Here is a 25,908-nt window from a genome sequence, read left to right on the forward strand (position 1 = left end):
GCTGTACTTTCAACACGTCACAGAGCTCTACGCTTCCTCATGTTGCCACCTAGTGCCGAAGGACACCCTGTGAGTGTTTCCTGGTGCCTGTTTGCCTCTTGCTGCCATCACTTCCAGGGAATGAGGTGGCGGACCCCAGATTGAAGCAGCACATATTGTCGTTGCGACGTCACTGCTGCACTGGTGCGGTCTCCATAAAAGTTCTGCTGAGCAGTGCTGGCGCCCGACCTCTGCAGCCTGTAATTGTACTATTTTATTTGTGGGCACAATGCGGTAATCAAGCAATGTAAAATATCTATAGTCAAGACAGTAGCAATATGTGCATTAGTACATCATACATATACCTGAAACTGTGGGCCTATGCTGAATCATTGCTGGTCATGAGACACGATGCCTTTGTCTAAATAACACTCTTAAACAAGGGGTGTTTCCCTCTTATTTCTGGAAAAGTGGTACTGTGGCTTACTAGAGATCCCGAAAAGTAATCTCGGGATTGTATGTAGAGGTCCTTATAAGTAATAAGTAACAAGCGCGTGATGCCAGCAGCGCACCCCTCGCCGCATGGAGTGGTTCAACTTCCATGACGTCATGAAAAAGACGCAACAAAAACAAGCCCGGAAGTGGTGCGCGTGCGAGAGAGAGGGGGAGCAGGAGGTGAGCCCGGTGTGTGTGCGCGCGCGCGCAGTCTGCTTATTTTCAAGCTTGAGAGATGCCGCCAGCCTGCCACAAGCACGAGTGCAGTGCTTGAAAAAGAGCAGAACGACGGCTAAAGGTCCTCCTAAGCAGCGCATGCGCGCTGCGTAGGCGAGACCTAAAAAAATATTGGTATCAAGGAATCAGTCTGTTAAATTTTGTGGCGGGCTGGTCTAGGCGGGTGGACGAAACAGGCGGACAGCAGGCGGAAAGCAGTAAGTAGTAGTAATAGCCGTATGCGATCATCAGACCGGCACGCAGGCAGGGGAATTGTGTGGGCGTGCAGACTCTTCTAAGAGGCACAAGCCGCGCACGGGCCTAACGCCGGCCTCCTCTGCGCCGCTTGAGGAGTCTGCGGCATAAAGCCCCTACCAAAACGCTGCTGAAAACCGCGTTCTGCTGCCTTGATTTGCCGCACCTCTGCTCAGGCTATTCTAAGTGCGCTCCCTGCCCTGCCCGTCCGGGAGGTAACATTGGGGGACAACGCAGGCAGGAAGTTGCTCGTGGTTTGCAGGATGTCCCCCTGCCTACCACGCTTCCTCCAGCCCGAGGCTGCCTGCTGCCTTCACTCAGCTTCGCTACACCTGCGTGTGCTCTGTTCACTCTGCTCGCACTTTACTTCCTCTCAGTCAGGATCAGGATATGAGCTCAAAGGGGAATCCACTGTTGAGTGGGTTTCAGTGCTTAATTTGTGCCGGTGCTTTCCGGTGCTTAGCACCGGCACTTATTTCTTAGGGCCGGGTCTACATGCAAAATTGACTCACTAAGTTCCCTCTGTCTCCCCGGTAAAGTGCTGATGTGGCGCGGTAAATCTATGCCAGCCTGGGTTCCTTGCCGGCTGGCTTTGTCCGTAAAATATTTAAATTTGGACGTTCCAGACTCCCGACCTATCATGAGGCACACATACACACGTAAACACACAAGGGAACCACTTTGACCTTGAAGCGGAAGTGGTGTGCTCGGGACTGGAGCCGCTATTCATCATTCAGTGGATATGACTGCAAACACAGAGCTGTAGCCTTGTTTTTTTTTCTTTGCGAGCGCTCCAAGCACTCAGTGCTATTCAATGCAAGAAGTGTCCTTTTTCAGGTTGGTGAGCGTCAGAGTGTGAGCAGTTTAAAAGTGCACTGCATGCTGTATTTAAACAGGCCTGTAGGCCCTTGTATATGTCATTTTATTGTTACCATGGATAAGACTATTTCTAGAACTTTCGCTTCTTGTACAGTGGTTATTTATAAAGCCTCTCATGTCAGTAGTTGGTAATCTTTCTTGAAAACTAGAAAGCTGTCAGGTGGCTTTTACTGAAAATGTTCCCCAAAAATGTCTTAGATGTTTCTGCAGCCTGCTTGTTTATACACTGATTTCGAGAGCATTGGAAAGGGGTGACATGGGGTTCTAAGGGCCCGATGCACAGAACTAACTTAAGACAAAATCCTAAACTTACTACCATTTTGGCATTCACAGAATGCACTTACTGCTTTTGGTATTCACAGAATGCACTTACTACTTTTGGTATTCACAGAATGGATTTACGACTACTAACTTTATGTCCGCACTCGGGCCGGAAATTCCAGCCCGGAGGCGGAGCTTCCGGCCCGGAGGCGGGGCTTCCGGGCCGGAGGCGGATCTTCCGGCCCAGAGGTGGAGATTTTGGCCATGGCTAAATCTCCACCACTGGCTGGAATCCCCACCTCTGGGCCGGAAGCTCCGCCTCCGGCCCGGAAGCCCCGCCTCCGGGCCGGAAGCTCCGTCTCCGGGCCAGAATTTCTGGCCCGAGTGCGGACGTAAAGTTAGTAGTCGTAAATCCATTCTGTGAATACCAAAAGTAGTAAGTGCATTCTGTGAATACCAAAAGTAGTAAGTTTAGGATTTTGTCTTAAGTTAATTCTGTGAATCGGGCCCTAAGAGTTGTTTCTTTTGTGTTGGGAGTGGAGAAACATAATTAACTGCATTGAACTCTCCGGAGGCAGGCGGGTGCCATATGCACTTAACGAAAACAAAGTATTTCTTGTTGGCACGAATCTCTGCAGACTAAAGGTGTGGTTAGGCGTGCTGTTTTTCTTCTAGTCTAAAAATCAAACTTCTTCACATTAACATTTTATAGTCACATAGTATAGGGTTGTGAACTAACCAGTTAGTTTAAAATGTAATTGTTCAAGGAGGCATTTACTGACTACTAAATTTTTCACGTTGATCTTCAAAAGATTATTTTTCCAGTGAAGTGGAACATGAAAACGGTTTATTTCTCATATAATTGTGTGCTCCACCAGACAGATCAGGAGGATGTAATAAAACTTGTTCGCTCCTGATCTAGCACTGTTGATGTCAGTGGCATAACTCGGGCCACTGGAATGATGGAACAACGGAGCCCCAAATTATGGGCAGAGGAGGCTAAATTATGCAGTAATAAACAGCAAATAAGGCACATTCTGCAGTCCTGTTACTTTGCTATTTTCACAGTTTAGCACATAAATATTATCTCAGAAAAGGATTCACCTCTAGTACCAGTTTAATACCTGGATAACAGTTGGCAACTGTAAGGTTGACCAGTTCACATTTGTAAATGGTACGAGGGTCTGTGACCATATGGCTTCATGTGTGATGGTTTTTTTAAAGTAACACTTGAGTTGTCAAAGTTAGAAATACATTTTTTGTTGATATGTAGATGATGTAGTAGATGGTGGGTCATCTGACAGACGCAGTAAAGTCATAATTATGTGGAAACCACTACAGCTACAGAAACACAGAATTCTAGTGGCCCCACTTACACTGCATGCCACATACAATAAGGTCACTGAACCAATGCCAGTGTTATTTGTTTCAATGTGCTCCATCAGTCAGCGAGCAAAATGCAAATGCTCAGCAAACTGAATAGTCTCCTCTGAAATGGTAGCCAGGATGAAATGTGTAAGTCAGGAATGCCACCAAAGGACAAGTTTGCTGGAATTATGTTTTTTAAACTTTGGCAATTCTATCTTACCATCTCTATGTACAAAACCTTGGGCCTCATTTAGAGTTTTGATGTCCTGTTAACTAAACTCTTGCTTCCCCTCCTCTATTTAGCATCTGAGGAGCACCATTGTTTCTAATGGAAAAGCCTATGCTCGCCCTGACGTAAGAACTCTTTTGATGGGCAGCTCATCTCCCATTAGTTCATCACTCAATCTACGTCAAACTGTCCATCCTATTTAGGAGAAAGGTCCTGCTGCAGATTTTTCCTGTTCTAGACAACCAGGGCAGACCTGTCTGTTCCGAACGGGAAGCCAAAGAAAGAACCCTCTTGCACGGGTAGAAAACTCCCTGCGTGCCGAGGCCATTTTTTGAGTAACTAACTTGAGCTTTTGCAGTTTGTTTTTGAAAAACAAAACTTTGATCTGGTACACTCAGCATGAGGCCTGCTAAGTAAAGCGCTAGTGCTTTCTGCGCATTCACCGCAATGATAGCTTCACAGAGATCCTTTACTGCCTGTCAGAGAAATCTATAAATATGGTGGGTAGACATCCTCCAATGAAACGAAGGACCTGCCACCGTAGACCAGGTGGCCATTCGACAAGCTCCAAACAAGCCCTTAGTCTTTAAATGAGTTGGGAAGAAGGTAAACCACGTTTCCCTTGAAATCAAATGATTTAAATGTAAGTGAGAATGCAAATTGCTGTAAACAGAGGGTTAATAGTTGTGTAGTGGACATTTTTCTACAATTTCTGAATTGTGCAATATATTATTGATGACAGACCCTTGATGGCCTTTTTTCAGTTTAAGAAATGTATTTTGGATACACCAGGGGCCATTGAGTTAAACTAATCAATTACTTGCAACTGTCTCAACTAAGGTCACTGTCATACATTCACCTGTTGCAACTGTGTGAAGTATAATGTTATAGCCACCTTTTTAAACTTGTTAGTTTTTAGAGTAAACACAAACGACACTGAAATGGAAGTGAATGAGATCAGAGCTCCTATGGTTTGCAGTCTCCCATGGTTTAATTTAGCCAATCTGAACCAATTTCTCAAGTGTGCCATTTTACGGTTGGGAAGAAAGCAGCTAAGGTATCTGTACTAAAAGAACTCCAAACAGAAGATAGAATACAGTTTTCATTATGGGTACAGAATTAAATGAACTGGAAGTCATGTGACTTGTCCCTGATTCTCTCACCCTATCAATTTGCTTGTATGTTGATCAGAAACTATAAAAGTTGTTCTTAACCCGTTGACTTCTGTGGACTCCCACTTAATCAGAGTCTGGGGACTACCACTGAATCATGATTGGAATCGGGCACCCCGTTGTAAGCAATTTTGATGATGAACCACAAAACAAAACAGACAAAAGCATTCATCAAAGAAGTACACATGATTACATATTTTGTTTAATTCACAAACAAATATATAAATACAATTTTAATGGGAATTTTGGAACTTTCTAAATTCAACTTAAGCACCATTCATCCATATTATATGCTGTTTGATGTATTTGTACCGACTGCTCCCATGAATGAATATGAGGATACCAATTTATATTTTACCCTCCAATTTCAAATTCCTTAACATTTACAGAACATTTTAAAAATGTCAATTTCACATCATTTTGCTTCTATATTTATCTTCTTTTTACTGATCTGTAAAATATTAATAATTTTTCTAAGCAGTCGTGGACCCCCTAAAATTTCTTTTCTGGACCCGCAGTGGTCCCTGGATTACAGGTTAAGAACTACTGGATTAGAGGATTGCTCCGAATTGTGTTACAATAAACCTGGTAGTAGATGGCTATGTTCCATGCCACTACTAACGAGATGAAGTTGAAGGATACTTATTGCTCTAATGCTTCACTAAGGGACTGCATTGAGAGCAAGGATATGCTGTGTACGCACAAAAGTACATACTTGCATATCTCAGTGCTGTTACCTGTCGCACCCTATCCTGATCTGACCTTTCTGTCTTGCTTTGTGTTTCTTCACTTCGTCCCTTAGGTGCCTATGTGAAGAGCCAGGTCTTCACCTTTTTGTGGAACTCAAGAAGTCAGGCGGTGGCTCTGATGTGTTAGACTTGTGGATGTGGGTGGAGCCAACAAAGGAAGTGGGCGGGGGCAGGGACGTGGGTGTGGCCTCCTTAAAAATATTTGAGCACCTGCACTTAAATTTTTACAAATTAAGCACTGGAGAGTTTAGTAGTCCTAACTATAAGGTGACCAGGCGTCCCGGATTGGCCCGGACAGTCCCTGTTTTTCACCAGCTGTCCTGGCAGATTTCAGGAAATTAGGATCATTTCCCGGTTTTTAGAGAGGGTCGGATAAAAACGGTGGTAGGTGTCTTTATGTTTTGCAAAGCAGGGACAGTTAGCAGCTATTATGAAAAAAACCAATTTAAATAACAGGCATGTTACTAGCTCCAAAAATGGCATTTTATGTATTTTCTTACTGCCCCTTCGGTAATTCTCTGCTAAGGAGCGCTGTCATTCTATGCGCTCGCTTGAAGTAAAATGTTAGTCCTTCTTCTATTTTTGGAAAATGAAACGGTTTTTGGCTTTAAAATTCTGGTCACCCTACTGTGTAAGCAGGTGAAGTCTCTAGCTAGAACACCGGCAACATCTGGAAATCAGCAAAGTAAATCCGATTTCCTATCTCCTATAGTAGGCAAATGTAGAAACGGAAAGAAAAATACTTGCCCTTAAAAACATGCAGCACCAAGCAGAAAGACTGCGCCTAAACCTCTGAACTCGTGAACATGCCAAGTCAGCATTGAAAACACTTCACTAGCAGGAGTCCAAGAGATCAAAAGTTCATGGTTCATTTTTACGTGAAGAAGGGCCCAGGGCACATGCAAAATGTAAGAGAATCTAGCTTCCTGCTCCAGTCATCTGTAGCCCAAGGGACCACCTGAAAAACCTTCAAGAGAAAAACAACTCTCCAGCAGATCCCTAAGAATTCACAGCTCAGGTCACTCTTAATACAACCTGGAGGCCAGAAACCAAGTAAGTACAATGAAGGTGCTGGGACCCAATTTTCTTGTTTCCATTAGTCTCCAAGAACCCTCTCTGGCCGATTGAACCTTTTTACTTGCCCAATAGCGTGGAGGGAGCAAACACAATTATCAGAGAATACTTTCCGCAATTTGACATAATTAAGGACTCGAAACTCAATCTCTATTGCTCTCGGGATTTTATTATCAACAAAAACATCTGCATATATAGGCACCTTAATACAAGGCACAACAGGTAAATAGGCACTAACACAAATGCTACTCTACGAAGAATCCGCATACGACTAAATATAAACAAAAGTACAAACTCTAAAAGCATGAGGTAGATAACTACCAAGCCAATGTCGATATTAGGAATCATTAAACCAAAGCATCTCTGTCCCTACTCTATGCTAGATGACATCCCTAAATCATGGAAAGGTGTCAGAAGTGAAACTCCCTAAGAAGTCTTCACCTAGTGAGAGTTCGACCTAAAGTATTCCTTCTAGCTCCTCGCCCACCTCTTCTCTCTGCTCTGGGCTATTCTGTTCTGCTCAACCCTCGGGGCGATGTCCCTAATACAAAACCCCAAATCATAGAACACGCCCTCTGGCACACCTCCTCGACCAGGTCTTCTTCCAGTGATTTTCCATGCTGAGCTGTCCATCCTCCATCGTCCATCAGCTTGGCCTTGAGTCCCAGACACCGTCCGCGCTAGGAGTTGCGATTGGCACATTCCAAAGTACTCCCATGTCTGGCTTCCCTCATAATTCAACTCTTAGACAAAGACCTTTTCTACTAACGAACCAACTGTCCTTGCACCTGCGGTGAGATCATGGGATGGAGAAATACTTCGCATCTTTTAACTTTACAATTTACTGCAGCCCAAAACCTCTAACAGAATAAATCATTGTGGCCTACCGCATTCGGCTAACATAAGAAACTAACAGGCCTTTCTTCTCAATGATATATGTGTATTCGGGCCTCTACTCGGATTAAAAACACTATTAAATCACATTCTAAGCATTAGTACTTTTACTTTCACCTACATGAATAAGCGACCTACATGAGTAATTTTAATCATGTCACACGTTTAACCCCAGACATTGCATTGACCCACTAATCAGCATGCATTTTACTGAATACATTCACAATATGTCTTCACATCTCTAATACTTTTGTGTTGCGCTATAACTGATACATTTGCTTAATACATTGTGCACGATACATCTAAATATGCATTGATTATATGCGGGTGCCGACTAACAGTGAATATGATGCACCCCTAAAATTTTCAAACCTTTAGGCGCTACATCAGTTCCCCCCTTTGATGACAACTGTCATCACACCCTCCTGGAATCCAAAGCGGATCTAAACGGCAGTTACTACCATTCCACGCTGTCGAATCTCTTCCATCCTTTTAAGATTCTGATATTGACGGTCCTGCAATCTCGCCATTCTCTGCTCTTTCGGCCCTGTTCCCTCTGTACCATTTCCAAGCTCTTACGAATCCCCACAAACAGATTACACAAACCACAGTAATTATTATTGGCTTCAACACAGATCCAAGAAATCCCATTCCCAAGTTCGCAAACCAAGTCCCCACTCGACCAAATCCTTGACCAATCTTTTCCCACACACTCTCTTCTGTCAAATCTACTAATTCCTTATGAATTGTGGTAATATTGGATATATATCTCTCCAGGTCCTTGCTATTGTCTGGAATATACGTGCAACATCCCTGGACCTTCAGCAATTTACAGACTCCGCCCTCTTTCGCCAATAATACGTCTAGCGCAAGTCGATTCTGCAAAACCATATTCCGTATCGATAACATTTCTCCATTCACCAACAACAATGACCTCACCGAATTCATTGACAATTCATCCACCACAATCGCCAACCTTCTTATCTTCACATCACTCAGGACCACACCCAAACTAGGTATAGTCGCTCCGAATATATCACCAATCACTACTCCTGCACTTACAGCTCTACTCACTTTAGAATGACGTCCAGTCTCTAGCAACTTCAAATCCTCAGCATGATAAATCTTTGGGAAGATGATAGCCAAATAACACGAACCATACCAATTCGCAGGCAATCTCACATAGGCATTCTTCCCACATACATAGTACACAGTCGGAATCACCTGTACCGGACCTTGCAAGAAGTTCTTAGCAGAGTCCTCCATGGTAAAAGTATGATCACACGTACTCTGTCCCACTGGAACCTTCTCCTTCGGAGTTTGAGGATGGGCAACACACAATTTCCCCTTCTGTACTTCATCTAATGCAATCGGTCCATAACTTCCCTTAGATTTGTGCAATCTCTCCTCATCCGTCCAATCCACTGGACTATCTCCTGTATCTCGTGTTTGAGTCCGTTTTCGGTACCTATCCTCTATCTGAGCTATGAACTTCTTTTCTGTCTCGGGCAACCAGCATGTCAAATTATGTCTATGAGCATAAGCTGTGTCTAGCTTCACAGTCGGTATGAAATACTTCCGAAGTCTATCTTCTGACTTGTAATAATCATACTTATTCAAATGCTTGTATTCCGGAACTTCAGGAAGTACTGTATCATAATTTGAAAAGAAAGACTCAAACTGTCTCCTGTCATAAAACAAACTAAGCAATAAGCTACAAGAAATCCCATATGCCAATGGAAGATGATGATACCTAATACCTTTGTCTACTGAAGCAGGCAACTGCAAGCACACATAACAATCCTTCGCATCCATCGCATCAACATACTCATACAACAGCTTTGCATAAGCATTAAGTTTGAAATCAGCTCGAGACAAATCTATATGAAACATACGACTCTCCTCAAGCGTCTGAGCTCTCTGATCTCTAATAGTGACCCCTCCCTGTCCTAGAGTGGTAGGTGTGGGTGTTCCCTTAGCCTCCCCCTCCTGTCTATGGGCCACCATGTATGAGGTTACTACTACTGCAAATATAACAGCTATCACTATCCCTAACAGTGTACCTATCGCTATTTTGGCTCTACGGTGTGTATTTCCAGGTTCCGCCATCTTTGAACTGTTCTCAATGTTCAGCACAGTCTCTGTTGACACAAGTCTCTTTCTCATCCAGCAATCTCAGTTCAGCGGCTCTCTTCAACCGGGGGAACCTCTAGCAAAGTTCAATTTCTTATCTTTAGATCAGGAAGGCTTCCCTAGCTCTTCTTCGCCCTCCAACGGAAAATCCCTAAATTTGTTCTTCTTCCACTCGGGCCTAGGTTATCTTCTTTTCAACTTTATATACACAACATTTTCAATCAGTCCAGAATAACTGCGGGTCCTAACAGCTGCAGGACCCCCTGCAAAATTTCAAGTTTAAGGGTTGTCAGTTCCTGCGGAGCTGGTATAACTGCAAAAGTTGGGAAGTCCAGCGTTTCCAGAATCAGACCACGGATGATGCTCAGAAGTGGCGGATTCGGAATATTGATGGTCAATATTCCTTCGATCTCCAATCCTGGGATCTTCAACAACACTTCCACTCTCGGAAATGGAGAATTGCTGACCAGTGTGATCGATCTCAGCCGTCCCGTGGTCAGTAATCCTGTCATCAGTCACTGAATATGCCAACTCTGGTGAGGCGTACTTCTGGCACGGCACTCTTGTCCTTTTCGATCATCTCAGAGCGCCTTGGGGTTGCTCTTCGTCACTTTGCTCGGCTTCAGATTCTTCAGAAACTGGGGCGAGATCTGTTCCTGGTGCCGATCTCAAGTTTACCCGTCTCTGACTCACGGGCCAAACCCTTTCTGCTTCGGTGGCACCTCCAGTCTCCCTACTGGTACCCTGTGCACTGCTTTCTTCTTCAGCAGGATTTGACTCGGCACTGCCCACTGCAGCTCTTTCTTCTTCTGCTTCCGAGTCAGCTTCCGTGTTACTTTCACGTTCCCTTTCGGCTTGGTTTAGTGCACAACCAGCTGCGTCAGCAACCCCTACAGCTTGACTTGCCCTCTCAGATGGCACTGCCACCTCAGCTGGGTTTTCGTTCTCGAGAGGGGCTGTTTCTTCCAAGGGTGCTGGAACTCTACGGGTATGGGAGGCGTGTATCCAGTTCGGAAGTCCTCCACACTTCACTGCTGCATTCATAATTAATATGACCTGATACGGCCCACGCCAGCGAGCATCCAGGCAACTCTTCCTCACGTGTTTGCACACCAATACCCAGTCCCCTGGGCACAAGTCGTGGCACAGGTCACTTACGGCTGGAACCGTTGCTGTCTGCACCTGCTGAGACACAGAACGGACCACGTCAGCCAGGCCTTTACAATAGTCCAGTATCATATCATCAGTGATATTAATCAAAGCAGTAGCAGGTATTGCTGGCAAGCGCATCGCCCTCCCCATAAGGATCTCGTGGGGTGACAATCCAGTCCTCCTATCAGGGACACTACGGAGACTCATGAGAACCAAAGGTAATGCATCTGGCCACTTCAAAGATGTCGAAGAACACACTTTTGCCATTCGGGCTTTCAGAGTCCCATTAACTTGCTCCACAATCCCAGAAGCCTCTGGTCGGTAGCTACAGTGCAATCTTTGATCTACATTCAAGGCAGCACAAAGCAGCTTTATGATCTCACTGTGGAAATGCGTTCCCCTATCTGATTCAAAAGAGGTTGGGAAACCGTACCTCGGGATTAGTTCTCTCAATAACAACTTAGCTACAGTGAGTGTGTCACACCTACGTGTCGGGTAAGCCTCCACCCACCTGGAAAAGACACACACTATGACTAATATGTACCTCAACCCATTACACTTCGGCATTTCAATAAAATCCAGCTGCATTCTTTTAAAAGGTCCACCTGACCTACCTATGTGACTCAAAGTCACAGCGGTCCTCTTTCCTACATTCATCTGTTGACATGTGACACACCTCTGGCACACAGCTTCAGCCACTGTCCGAAACTTCGGATTGTACCACGTCTGACGAAACACTCGCATCATTGCATCCCTACCAAGATGTACAGCACCATGTATCAACATCGCCATGGGGTTCAGCAAACATTCCGGTAACACAGCTCGTCCATCATTCGAAACCCATACATCTACATCTCCCTTCTCACATCCAGCTCTTATCCAGCTGAACCGCTCCTGATCAGAGACTCAATCTTGCAACTGTTTCAGTTCCTCCCATGAGTCTGCCATAGCTAACATCACATCGTAATCTGTTTTCTCTTCATTTTCCACAACCTGGTTCTCTGTAAAATTACATCCCTGTTCTGCACAAAATCGAGCAACTTCATCTGCATAATTATTACCCAATGACACAAAATCATTTCCTTTAGTATGTGCAGAACATTGAACAACAGCAATTTCATCTGGGCCTTGCAATGCTTCCAACAATTGTCGTACATAATCCCCATTTCTGATGGGTGAACCAGAAGATGTCATAAACCCTCTCTGGGACCATAGCTGTCCGAAATCATGAACCACACCAAATCCATATTGACTATCCGTGTAAATCGTTACACGGATCTTATCAGCGGCCAAACAGGCACGGGTCAAGGCAATAAGCTCAGCCACCTGTGCGGAGTATACTCCTTCTAGACAAGCGGCTTCAACCACCCCTGTGATGGTACACACAGCAAACGCTGCTCTCAGTCGACCAACACTGTCTCTTAAAAATGAACCGTCCACAAAGAAAATCTCATCTGAAACTGGAAGCGGTTCATCGACAATGTCAGGTCTCGGTTTGGTGCATAGTTCACTCACATCGAGACAATCATGGTCCTCACAATCTTCATCTACATCTACATTTGGAATAGGCAACAGTGTAGCAGGATTTAAAACAGAACACCTCTTCAGCGTCACATTGTCTGCGGCAAGGATGACTTGCTCATAACGAGTCAACCTATTATTTGTGAGGTGCTGGGTTTTAGTCCTAGTCATCAACAATTCAACAGAATGTGGCACATGAACAGTAAGCGGATGACCCATCACAATGTTCTCACATCTTTCGATACTGACACCTGTTGCAGCAACGAATCTGAGACATCCGGGCAACGCAGAAGCTACTGGATCTAAAGCAGCTGAGAAATAGGCAACTGGTCTACGGACACCTCCGTGACTCTGAGTCAACACTGCTAATGCGCAACCTTCCTTTTCGCAACAGAATAAGGCGAATGCCTTGTTATAATCTGGCATTCCCAAAGCTGGTGCACTGCATAAAGCTTCTCTCAGCCTCAAAAATGACCTTTAGCAGTCTTCATCCCATGGTACCGGATCACTTACATCCTTACGCGTCAGCCGCTGTAAAGGCTTCGCTTCAAAGGAAAAGTTTGGGATCCACTGGCGGCAATAGCCCACCATTCCCAGAAACATTCTGACTTCCCTCTGAGTTGAGGGAACTGGCATTCTCAGAATCGCATCAATGCGATCTGGGGACACCTTCCTCTTGCCTTTCTCAATTCGGTGCCCCAAATACTGTACCTCGCTCAAACAGTATTGCAGCTTGTTTGGAGACACCTTGTGACCATTCCCTCCCAGGTAATTCAACAGAGCAACGGTATCGATTCTGCAGGCGTCTTCCGTCTCCGACGCAACGAGCAGATCATCAATGTATTGCACTAAAACAGAGTTTTGTGGCAACACAAGGCCTTCAAGATTTTTCTTCAAGATCTGATTAAAGATAGATGGGCTCTCTGTATACCCCTGTGGGATACGGCACCACATTAACACGTGATTTTCCAGCCGAAATGCAAAAAGAAATCGGCTTTCTTCATGTAGGGGAATCGAGAAAAAAGCTTGACACAAGTCAATCACTGTGAACCATTCAGCTTCACACGGGATCTGAAATAGGATCACAGATGGATTCGGTACCACTGGACAGCATGGAACAACTATTTTGTTTCTTTTTCGCAAATCTTGCACAATCCTAAATTTCCCACTTGGTTTCTGTAGTCCCATGATAGGCGAATTACATGGGCTACCCATAATCTCCATTAGTATTCCCTGCCTAATCATAGACTCAATTACAGTTTTAATCCCTGCAATAGTTTCAGGAGATAACTTATACTGGGGTGTCCTTGGAAACTCTACGTTTGGTTTAATCTGGATTTTCACTGGGTCAACTCCCTTGACTAAACCAATCTCCTCTCCACTAAGGTCCCATACGTCAATAGACACCGAATCTCTCAGATCAAGTGGAAGCTCCTCCACGTCAATGCTGGGTACATTTCCACACACACACGCTGATTCGCAACTTTAAAGGTCGTGTCATCGTCTCTCGTTTCCACCTCCACTCCTTTCGGGGTGCAGTAGATCGTGCAGTTGAGCTTGCACAATAGATCTCTCCCTAACAGGCAAACCGGACTAGAATCGCACACCACAAACTGGTGTCGATCTCTGAAATTTCCTATCCTGATTGGAATTGGCTCGGTCAGTGGACTAATCAGTTTCTTATTTGCCACACCAACAACCTGGATACTTTGTCCAGAAAGAGCTAAACCCGTAACCACTGCCGATCTTATAGTCGATCTGGTAGCCCCCGTATCAACCAAAAAGGTTGTAGGGTGACCGTCAAGGTCTGCCTCCACAAAGGGTCCTTTCTGATCTACCTCTAGGATGGCTCTAAGGATGCAATCCTTATCTCTCTTTGAACATGATCGTGCCAACAGGCTGGTATCGTTTCCCTCACTCACTTCAAACATTGGCATTTGCAAATAAGTTCGAGCTCCCTGCTGTACATTCTGTATTCTGGGTGGCTGGGGAACCTGCACCTGCGGAACACCAGTCCCCGCTTTTATCATTCTAGGTCTAGTCACCGTCTGTACCGCTTCCGCCCCAGGGATCTGAACTAACTCTCCTTCCAGCTGTATCTGATTCCATGGGTTCAGGGGGCACTCGCGTCTCCAATGTCCGACCTGGTGACACTGATGACATGCTGTAGTCTTTTTCAATGTCGCCACATCCATGCCTGTTCTAGGGTCTATAGGTCTTGGCCTTCCCTGCCCCTGAACATTCTGATTTCCCGCCTGATAATTTCCCTGTCTCCTTACCAACGCTCCCCCATTAGGCTGTCCCTGAGCGGTTTGCATCTGAACAAGCAGCAAGTTATCTTTCAACTTCCTGTGTTTTGATTCAATCTCATCTGTGCAATATCGGGCGTACCGCAAAATCTCATCAACCAGCTTGTTCTGCCAACAAATCAAATGCTGCTGTATCATGAGACTAACCTCTGGCTTCAATCCCAACACAAACTTTGAGACAAACTGTCCCATATCTTTCGTCTCCAACGCATCTAAGCCACTGTACTGCTTGAAAGCCTGCAAAAGTCTCTCGTAGAACTCATGTACCGTCTCCTTAGGTTCCTGCACTGTCCTGTCTATCTTTACCCAATCAATGACTTGTGGTGAGATCTTCGACTTCAACCACTCAATCACTTGCTCGTACTTCCTCATCACTATCATTGCCGGACCATTCGTGATCGTGTTCCTCTCAGGCTCGTAAGTCGGCCAATCAACGGCAATCTTGCATGCTGCCCACAAATCTCCCGGAACTACAATATCAAATAAGGTATTCAGATCAATCCACAATACCTTTGAGATCTTCACAAAGCGGTCAACCTGCTTGTACCACTCTGCGGGCTTCTCCCTAAGCCGGGGAAAATCATTCGTAAACGCCGCCAAATCACCCCTGCTCCAGGGTACATGCACATATCCTCCATTCTGCACTTCCCTTAAAGGGAAGTTTCCTATCCTTGTCGCCCCTCCACCCGGAGGTGGGGTCCCTGCCCTCGCTCCCCTAGAGGTTTTCTTCTTGGACCACTTTTTTTCCCATTTATCAAGCATCATCCAGACACGCATGGCTACGATCAGATCTCTACTGTGGGACCTCAGTCCAGCAACCCTTTTCTCCTCCAGTTCCTGGCCACTATACTGCAACCTATGACTTCCTTGCAATGTTTTAGTCTTGGACAGATCCACCTCATATCGCCTAGCCAATTCCGACAATTTCTCATGTGCAGCTCGTGCCTTCCGAGTCACATCCTTCGCTACGAAGAGTAATTCATCTGGTCCATATATTAATATCCTGTCAAGGGGTAAGTTTCCACCTATTATCTCATCCAATTCCGCTTTCAACCTTACTACATCTATCATCCCCCCTTTCAGGGCTCCTCTCAGCATCTCTCGGCAGACTGCCCCTTCTCTACCGCTGTCCTCGCATTCTTGCTCCTGCGACCTACACCCTTCTGGTATGCACATTGGAGCAGACCGATTCAGGAACGTGACCCGCTCTCTTTCTGCTGTCATCACTGCTGGGTTTTGATTTCTTACTGGTGGTACCCATGATCGTAAATCTGATCTCGACTCCATCAGAGACCTCAGCCTCTCTGGTCTCTGTTCTCCTTGACTCTGAGATGAATCTGACATTGCTGGCAACGGCGTACTCCATTCTATGGGGTTCGGAGTCCAAGCCATTAAACCCACTAACCCATTTCCTCCCATTAGGCCACTTCCCGCGGCCTCTCTCTTTACCCCTTCGGCTGTCCGCTCTGGGTTCGCAACCTCCTCCGAATCTGGGTGATAAATCGAAACAATAGGTCCAATAGTGTCCGGTACTTTTAGAGCATCCGGTAACCTCACGTCTCTCTCGACCTTTACGCTAGCCACAGACTGGCTCCCTCTACTCTCTGTTCCTATCGAGATCCTTCCTTCTACTCTCGTCTCTGGTTGGAAGGTTACTCTTCTATTGTCTTCTATCTGAACCAACGTCTCTTCTGGGACCTCTGGGTTATACGGAGGTGGTCTCTCTGATAACAACCTTTCCAATAGACTATCCTCAAAATCACTCTCATCCTCATCATCTAACCTTACGTTCTTTATCCCCTCCGAATTGATCAATAAGGGATACAGTCTATCTCCCTCTATTGCCTGTACCCTCCATCTTTTCTCCGCTGCATCCCATCTGGCATACTGAAAAGCCCTAACCGACTTTTTCACCCTTTCCTGATTTCTTCCTCTTTCTCTATCATGCGCTGCACTAATCCACGCATGTAGTGCTTCGAATTGTGTTGGCCTTGGCAAAGGTCGTAAGGCCGCCATCACAGACTTCAACTGGTACAACACTGCTAATCTAAATGAGCCATACCTCGGGAATGCTAATTCTCCTTCACTTTGAGTCATTTTGTGCCAATTCTCAAGCCAAATTATCGTATGCAATCCCACATTCTTTGCCATGTAATGTGCGGGGGTATCCTCAGGATGGGCTTCTTCTCCCTCTCGAGTAACCACATGTTTGTCACCCCTACACAGTTCTCGAAAGACCTTTAAACACTTCATGATTGACAAAATTCGATCTCACACACTGTTTACCTCTCGATGTCGAACCTTCCAATAACAGCGCGACTAACACCAACCGGCCTATCACAGGGCGGCACTCTCTGACGTCACCTTCCTTCGTTCGCAGCAGTTCCCTCTTCTTTCACTTACGTCTCACGCCTGCATTCGTCCCATTCATACACTGAAATAACCGTTTGTCCCAAACAGGTTACCTCTCTGGCTGTCTGTCCACAGCCTCTGACTGTTCGTCCACAGTCTCTCGAAATTGTTGACCTCGGTTGGCAACTGTCTGTCCCCGTCCGACCAGACAGATCGCGTCTGATAGGTCACAAGTACTCAAATTCACATACAGCAACCCACGACCAGCGTCGAGTTGTCATGCACTCACACATTCGCTCCCCCTATCTCGGTCCAGGTGATCGATGGTACCTCACGATCTCCTTTAGGTGGTCAACAAAACCTACCACGGGTGTCTTCTACACCACAATTCCCGGGCTGCGCGCGCTCACAGCCTGATCTCACAATCACTCAACATTCACTCCGACTCCGCAAGACATCACACAACAAATCAACACCGCAATCTACAACATCTCCTCTTATTCATACTCACTCCAAGGACTGCTGCTTCCTGCCGCACTGCTACTCGCGTCAATGTTCATCATCTGCCGTTGTCTGCTGCTCACCGTCTGATTATTCACCATTACTTATCGTCTATGGGTCTCAAGGATCACTCATCTTAATCTAATCGTCCCTCGCTATCGGAAGTAACCATCCGTCTCTGCTACCAACTGCTGGGGCCCAATTTTCTTGTTTCCATTAGTCTCCAAGAACCCACTCTGGCCGATTGAACCTTTTTACTTGCCCAATAGCGTGGAGGGAGCAAACACAATTATCAGAGAATACTTTCCTCAATTTGACATAATTAAGGACTCGAAACTCAATCCCTATTGCTCTCGGGATTTTATTATCAACAAAAACATCTGCAGATATAGGCACCTTAATACAAGGCACAACAGGTAAATAGGCACTAACACAAATGCTACTCTACGAAGAATCCGCATACGACTAAATATAAACAAAAGTACAAACTCTAAAAGCATGAGGTAGATAACTACCAAGCCAATGTCGATATTAGGAATCATTAAACCAAAGCATCTCTGTCCCTACTCTATGCTAGATGACATCCCTACTTAGCGTTCCCTTGAGACCCAAGAAATCGTGGAAAGGTGTCAGAAGTGAAACTCCCTAAGAAGTCTTCACTTAGTGAGAGTTCGATCTAAAGTATTCCTTCTAGCTCCTCGCCCACCTCTTATCTCTGCTCTGGGCTATTCTGTTCTGCTCAACCCTCGGGGCGCTGTCCCTAATACAAAACCCCAAATCATAGAACACACCCTCTGGCACACCTCCTCGACCAGGTCTTCTTCCAGTGATTTTCCATGCTGAGCTGTCCATCCTCCATCGTCCATCAGCTTGGCCTTGAGTCCCAGACACCGTCCGCGCTAGGAGTTGCGATTGACACATTCCAAAGTACTCCCATGTCTGGCTTCACCCATAATTCAACTCTTAGACAAAGACCTTTTCTACTAACAAACCAACTGTCCTTGCACCTGCGGTGAGATCATAGGATGGAGAAATACTTCGCATCTTTTAACTTTACAATTTACTGCAGTCCAAAACCTCTAACAGAATAAATCATTGTGGCCTACCGCATTCGGCTAACATAAGAAACTAACAGGCCTTTCTTCTCAACGATATGTGTATTCGGGCCTCTACTCGGATTAAACTATTAAATCACATTCTAAGCATTAGTACTTTTACTTTCACCTACATGAATAAGCGACCTACATGAGTAATTTTAATCATGTCACACGTTTAACCTAAGACATTGCATTGACCGAAACTAATCAGCATGCATTTTACTGAATACATTCACAATATGTCTTCACATCTCTAATACTTTTGTGTTGCGCTATAACTGATACATTTGCTTAATACATTGTGTACGATACATCTAAATATGCATTGATTATATGCAGGTGCCGACTAACAGTGAATATGATGCACCCCTAAAATTTTCAAACCTTTAGGCGCTACATCAAAGGAAACTCCTAAAAACTGAACCATTCACAGCAGCCTTTGACTCGATCACAGACTTGAGGGAAGTGGGTGAGAAATATAATACAGAAGAGCACATCTCAAACTTCTGACTTTTGTGGGACCCCCAGTGAATCACTACTGGAAGCCAGGAACCCCATCTAATTAACTGAGGTGATTTGAATCTCCAAACAATACACAAAAATACTGAATCAGGTATACGTTAAATGTATAAACAAATTGTGGAACAGTTTGTTCGATTCATAAACAAAAAATATGGGGAAATGTGTATCTTAACGGGGAAACTTTGAAATGTTCAAAATGTAGTTTTATTTCCAAAAGATGAAGCGATACGTCAGACTATAGCATTTCACTGTCTTTTCTGATACTAATGCATTCTCTCTTTTTATCGGCCCATACCCGTGTTGTTTCAATTGAGGTCTCCCATAGTCCATTCCTGATTCTGTTTACTCTACTTGCTTTGCCCCCACGAATTAAGATAATGATGCCAACCTCATTTTCACTTCAAATTTCCAGAGCTTCTAAAAACTTAGAATTTTCAACTTTTCTTTTTTATGCATATTTATTTGATCGAACTGCTGATATTATTTAATTTTATAAACTTTTTCAGACCTGGTAAATAGGTGTTGCGAACCCCAGGTGTCCACGGACGAAAGGTTAAGAAACATTGATGTAGAAGATTCCTGCTGCCTCCCGAAGCTAGACTTTAAATTTGATCTGTACAGAGCTCTGGACTATTCACGAGAATACAGGTGGATCTGTTTAAAAATACTAATGAAAATAAATAGATTAATAATATTAATAATCCACATGTGTAAAGCTCAAACAATCACCCATAAGGGTCTCTAGGCGCTGGGGGCCGTCGGGAAGATTAAGCAAGCTATTGCCCAGAGTCACATGGCGCTGGGCTAATCTGCCGCCGACACCGGGGATCGAACCGTGATCCCCAGATTCCAGAGTCAGTCGCCCTGGCCGCGGCGCCACACCTCTTCCAATTAAGACATAAATAAATACAGAAATAAATAAGCACGTAAGTAAATAAGCGCTCTGTGTCATAGGTTTACGTGCGCCACCATTAGTCTGGATGGCTGCAGCACCCATGAGTATTGCATATTAAAAGTTGTGCTGGGTGAGCGATCAGCCCGGAAGTCATTGTCTTCATAGGGTTTGCGTTCAATTACCGTGCTAGACAATTACACTATGCCACCGGAGGCACCTCATTTTCCATTCCGTTGTCCAATTAAACTGTCTGCATGCTATTAAGATAACTCATGAAGAGCCTTGCAGGTGGATTTTTGGAACAGGGTACATCACATCCACCTTATAGTCCACTGTAGCAGAAAAGTGCTCAATGATGATCAAAATGGATAATAAAGACATTTGTTGTGTTGTCTGAATCACAGTGGGAATAACTTGTCATGATCCATTATATGAAGCCCCTGAATGATTCATTGTTTTCACCAAGGGTCCAGCCTACTTAACAGGTGTGGCTAGATGGGCTAGTGAAAGAGCATAGTAGTACCAACAACAAACCAATTATATTGAAAGATACTTTGGGCCTGATTCACAAAGGGTCTCCGCACGCGTGGCGGAGGCCCCGCAATCGTAAAGGAGACTCCTCACTCGGCGCGGAGATTCCGCTGCAAGTGTGGAGACTCCCCCACGACTGCGGGCCTCCATCACGAGTGGGGAGGCCCTTTGAGAACCAGGCCCCCAGATTCGAACATACCTGCAGACGTAGTTCCCCCTACATGCATCCAGAGGGGTTAGGCAGTTCGGTCTCTCTCTGGCCTCATAAGAGCAGGCCGGGACAATGGTCTGTCTCCGCCGCTCGGCACATGCGGTGTCCTCACATGGGCAGAAGAGCAGCTCATGGGTGTACTGGAAAGGCACGCGGTCGAAGAACTTTCGCAGTGCCTTGTGACACTTGGAGCGGTTGCACATGTCGGCCCGAGCTTGCCGTCGAATGCAGACTGAGACGTAGTCCGTCCGTAGTTTTCGGCAAGTCTCAACCATGTTGCAAGCTTTGGCGGCATCAAGGCAGCGGTTGACTTGGGTCACTTCATTCTCGGAACCTGCACAAGCACCAAACCAAGACAAGTTTATCAGCATAAAATGAATACTTCCAGAGTGAGAAATCTCTTTTCTTCTACAATCAAGGGTGCAATAAGGAACACTATAAAACATTCTTTAGCTCTCCTCATTATAAAATGCATTCAAATCAACCTATCAGAATCCCTTTCAGAGAGGCACAGGCCACGCAGGGGTAACTGGGCCCGACAGTGGTGGTTGAGGCCTTTTACTCCTGATGTCCTGGGGCATGGCCTACTATGGATCCTGGGCAACTGGGCCAAATACCCCTTCTGCACTTGACCCTCAGCGGAAGCTGTGAACGAGCAGTCAAAATCTCCCTGGGGGGGGGAAGTGGGAATACAGATTAGTGAACACGACTCATAACTCAAAGAGAACACAGTAGTGTCAATAAATCAATGTCCAGTCAAATACTTAGTTTTTAAAATAAAAAGAAGCATTTTGGGCTAGGTGTACGACACTTTTTTGCGCCACAAATGGTAGAACCTCACGTTTGCTGCCTAAAAAACAGTAATAGCATGTACAAATGCTATTTTGTGAGTCCCTGACTCGCAAAATAGTATTTGTGAGTCTCTCTATTAGAAATGGGCATCTCTTCCCAAGGGGACCCCTTCCCCTTTGTGAGGATGTTGGAAAATATTTTTTAAGAGCAGGCAGTGGTCCAAGAGACCACTGTCTGCCCGTAAAAAAATGAAACTGAAAAGTTTAAATTTTCTTTTTTAAATACATACCTTCTTCCTTTAAGGAAAGCGGGCTGCATTTAAAAAAAAAAAGGCTGCTTTATTAAAAAGCAGTCCCAAACATGGTGGTGTGCTGAGCCCAGCAGGCCACCATCCCTGGGAGGGCTGTCATTCTCAATGGGCTCCCAAATTGCGAGAGGCTCATTAATATCAATGAGCCTCGCAATTTGCGACCCCATTGGGAATCGCAAACAGTGTGAAATACACAGTTATACATCGGAAATTGCGCCTCGCAAATTGTGTCTCGCAAAAGAGTCGCAATTTGCGATGCACAATTTTCTTGGTCGTACATCTGGCCCCTTATTTCTAACTCTGCTCATTCAAAGAAATGTTACAACATGGATAAACAATACCACATTTCCCCATGATTCCAGGGCTCTAGCGTTTCACTGACAGATCCCTGTCTCACCGGCTCTTTGTCACGTGGTCGGAATTTCCCCCCATTCATAGGTGGCCACATCCAGGGAAAGATCACTAGTAGCCATAACTCAAGAGTCCACTCCGACTCTTAAAAAGTAGTCAAAGGTATCTTGGCGCTGACTCCGAAGCTGTGCCACAGCACAGGCCATGGGAGTGACTAGGGTTCACACCTAGATGTCAGCAGTGACAGTGATATGAGCATCAAAGGGTTAACCCGTGGCTCCTACACCTTATGATTCCCTAATCAGCCCCATCTTTATCCTCAGATGTATCCTGGTCCCTTCCTTGTGATCGCTGTTACACTGCGAGAGAGAAGGCAAAAGAGGGGTGGTATTGCTATTGTTTACACAGACATATTTATAATTGTGTCACTTTGACTCACAGGAGCTTCAGGGGCAGAATTAATGGGTTTTTGCATCACACTTTCCGGTAACTTATATCACAAGTGCTTTATCTCTGCTTTTTTGGCTTTAAATGCCAAAAAAGGAGAGATAAAACTAGCGCCCTATCAACAACAGGGTGCTAACATGCAAATTTTCATGTTAGCACCCTTTTACTCTACGCTTCCCCTTGCATCTCTAATGAGATGCAAAGGGGGCGTTCCAGAGTAAAATAATAGGAGAAATGTCGCTAAGCGACATTTCTCCTATTATCAAGAATGTCGCTAACCCTGTTAGAGACAAAAAAAGCAGCACTAACCACGGTTAACGCTGCTTTTTTACGTCTGGTATTTTTCTGACTTAGCCATGATATCCTATGGAAGGAGGATATCATGGCTAAGTTTGCCTGTCCCTATCAACAAGGTAACGTGAGATTATCGCTGGGTTTCCAGCGATAATCTCATGTTAGCCTGTTAGCGTGAGGATTTTTATCGCTATTAAGATAAGCGTTGCTAATAGCACGCTATCTCAGCGATAAAAATTCACGCTAGCCGGCGATAATTATCCTAGCGCTAAGTGCGCTTAGAGATAATTATCGCCGGTTGTTGTTGATATGCCCCTTAGCCCTGGCGCGACTGTTAGTTTATTGTCGCAGAACCTGTTCCTGTCTTTTCCACAGAAGCTGGGCCACAGTCTCGCCCGCGGAGTACAGTAGCTCCCTGAGTGAGCGCCCCGTGTGTGAGTGGGGGTACGGGTGTGGATGCCCCGTCGGGCGATGCCTGGCTTTCACAGAGAGCTGACGCCATCGCTTCATTCAAACATGGAGATACCATCTCGGTGGCCAAACGACACATGGCTCCCTCGTTCAATGAGGAGCTCAAAGAGCTTCGCAAACTCTCTGAAAGACTCTAAAGAGGTTGGAGGCGTCACTACCATCCCAAGGACAAATACATTTATAAGAATGCCTGAAATAAATACCACCAAGCAATCAAGAAAACCCAATCGGACTTCCTCACAGCTCAAATCTACACCTCCCATAACAAACCGGGTGAGCGGAGCTTTTTCAAAATCGTCAAAAAAGTTATACACCCAGATGCCCCACTTCAGCCATGAACACCCGCACTCAAGCTGTGTACACAACTTTCTGATTTCGTCGATTAAAAAAAAAAAAAAATGGTATATTCCCTTCACTTGCAGTTTCCCGAATTCCCAAGGTAACAGTGAGCCTATGGTACGGCAGGAGGCCTCGCCGACAACCACTGGCCTCTCCTACTAGAGTTTGCTCCAATTTCGATGGAGGAATCTGCTCAGGCCCTCAGCAAGTGCAAATCTGGGTCTCCAGATGATCTATGTCCTCCCCACATTCTCGTTTCCAACTGGGGGGCAATAAACCCCACCCTAAACTAACTGCTAAATCTGCCTTTCCAGACGGCCATTGCTCCTAGATGTTGGAAACAGGCTAAATGAATTCCTCTCCTAAAAAAAAGCCATCAGCTGACAAACCCAATCTGTCCCATTTCTTTGCTGCTGGCTAAAATATTGGGTAAACTTATTAACTGGCAATTCTCGGGCTCTAAGCTGCTACACCCCTCCCAGGCAGGCCTCCGCCCTGGATTCAGCACCGAGACCGCTTTGCTGGAGGATGGTGACACTATTAAGCTGGCGGAGGATCAGGGGAATAAGGTGGCCCTGATTCTTCTTGATCTATCCGCAGCTTTCCACACTGTCTTGCACCCTGTGTTATTACAGCGCCTAGGCGCCAGCGGTGTGAGTGGCCCCGTGCTGGCCGGGTTCCGTTCCTTCCTTCCTTCCTTGCAGGCAGACACCAATCTGTATGGATGGCTCCATTTACTTCAGAACCGAAACCTCTGGGTGTTTGGGCACCCCAAGGGTCTGCATTGAGTCCCACTCTGTTCAATGTTTATATGGCCCACTGGTGACCCTTGTAGAGTCCTATGGTGTACAAATAATTTTGTACACCAATGATAGACAACTGTTTCTCACCCAAGATAAAGAAAAAAGTCCTGAATGCACTGAGCAATTCAAGGCATGCAATTCTGCAGTGTTTCTCTGGATGTGAGCCAGCACCCTGCAATGCAAGGTCAGTAAAGCCAAAGTATTTCTCTTTGGGCCCCCCCCCCCCCCACACCCCCGCCTGGAACAATAACATCTGACCCAATGGGGTCTGCCTGCACCTGCCCTTGCTGCGGTGGCCTGAAATCTGTGAGTGAACTTTGATGACTCTGCCACCTTTGCCCCCCAGGTAGCCACTTGTTTTTGACCACTAAAATTTATTAAAAAGTTCCTGTACCTTCTCCCTCTACTGCAAAAGAAAACAGTGATCCAGGCCCTGCTCACCTCACGGCTGGATAACGCCGATTCCCTTTGATTGGGCCTGCGGGTTTATCTCCTGTGAAGACTGCAGCTGGTGCAGCATGCCGCAGAGAGACTTCGGCTGAGACTCACAACCAACCCTACCTGAAAAAACGTCACGGGTCCCCATTGAGGAGCAGATGAGGTTTAAAGGACTTGTCATGATGCACAAAACCTTCTCCCACTCCAGCCCTCATACCCTACCATCCACCTACACCCCTCTGCTCCTCTAGTACCCTGCTGGTGTTGGTTGCCAAATGTAGAAGAAAAAGTGGGGTGGCAGCTTCTTTTCCTATCTGGCGCTAAAGACTGCCCCCCGCCCCCTCCTACACACACACAGCTTCACGCCACAAGACCACCTTGGTCTTCTAGCGCCTTTTTAAACTTGGATTTTCGGTTTTGCATTGTAAACCCCAGGACACTCAGGATCACCTCTTGCAAATAGTGCCGGGACACTCAATGAGTAGTTGTTGCGCTCCACAGATCCCTGGATAGATCTCTCCCTGAATCAAAGACCTCCCTTTTATGTGAACAAGGGGAGTCTCCCTCTCCCTCCTCCAGTGTCCAACCCAGCTCACAGGAGGGCAGCAATACACAAATCTGTCTGAGGGATCCCTCCCCTCCTCATGTCTCCAGCGGGCAGGCCTGGGCTTCCCAACATGGAACCCAGGGTCTTCCATGGCATGTACCCTTACAGGCACCCTTGCGCCCAGTGTATGCACACAGCACACACTCTATTCATTACTGTTACATCCATGTATTGTGCCACCCACGGCACACAAACTCAGCACACGCATGCAGCCCGCGCTCACTGTTCTGTGCTGACCCTATTTTCATTGTGCCACTTTCA

The 25,908-nt window shown here is 45.7% G+C and overlaps 1 protein-coding gene across 1 annotated transcript in view; it reads right to left on the reverse strand.

The window, feature by feature from the left end:
• GFRA4 (GDNF family receptor alpha 4) overlaps positions 1 to 25,908 on the reverse strand; it is a 722,713-nt gene that overhangs the window by 120,938 nt on the left and 575,867 nt on the right. The window contains exon 4 of the mRNA XM_085642694.1: positions 20,784 to 21,129. Within this exon, the coding sequence (XP_085498820.1) occupies positions 20,784 to 21,129 (346 nt within the window). The remainder of the gene's footprint in view (positions 1 to 20,783; positions 21,130 to 25,908) is intronic.

This window comes from Triturus cristatus, chromosome 2_2, assembly GCF_964204655.1.
Source record: "Triturus cristatus chromosome 2_2, aTriCri1.1, whole genome shotgun sequence".
Taxonomy (NCBI): Eukaryota; Metazoa; Chordata; class Amphibia; order Caudata; family Salamandridae; genus Triturus; species Triturus cristatus.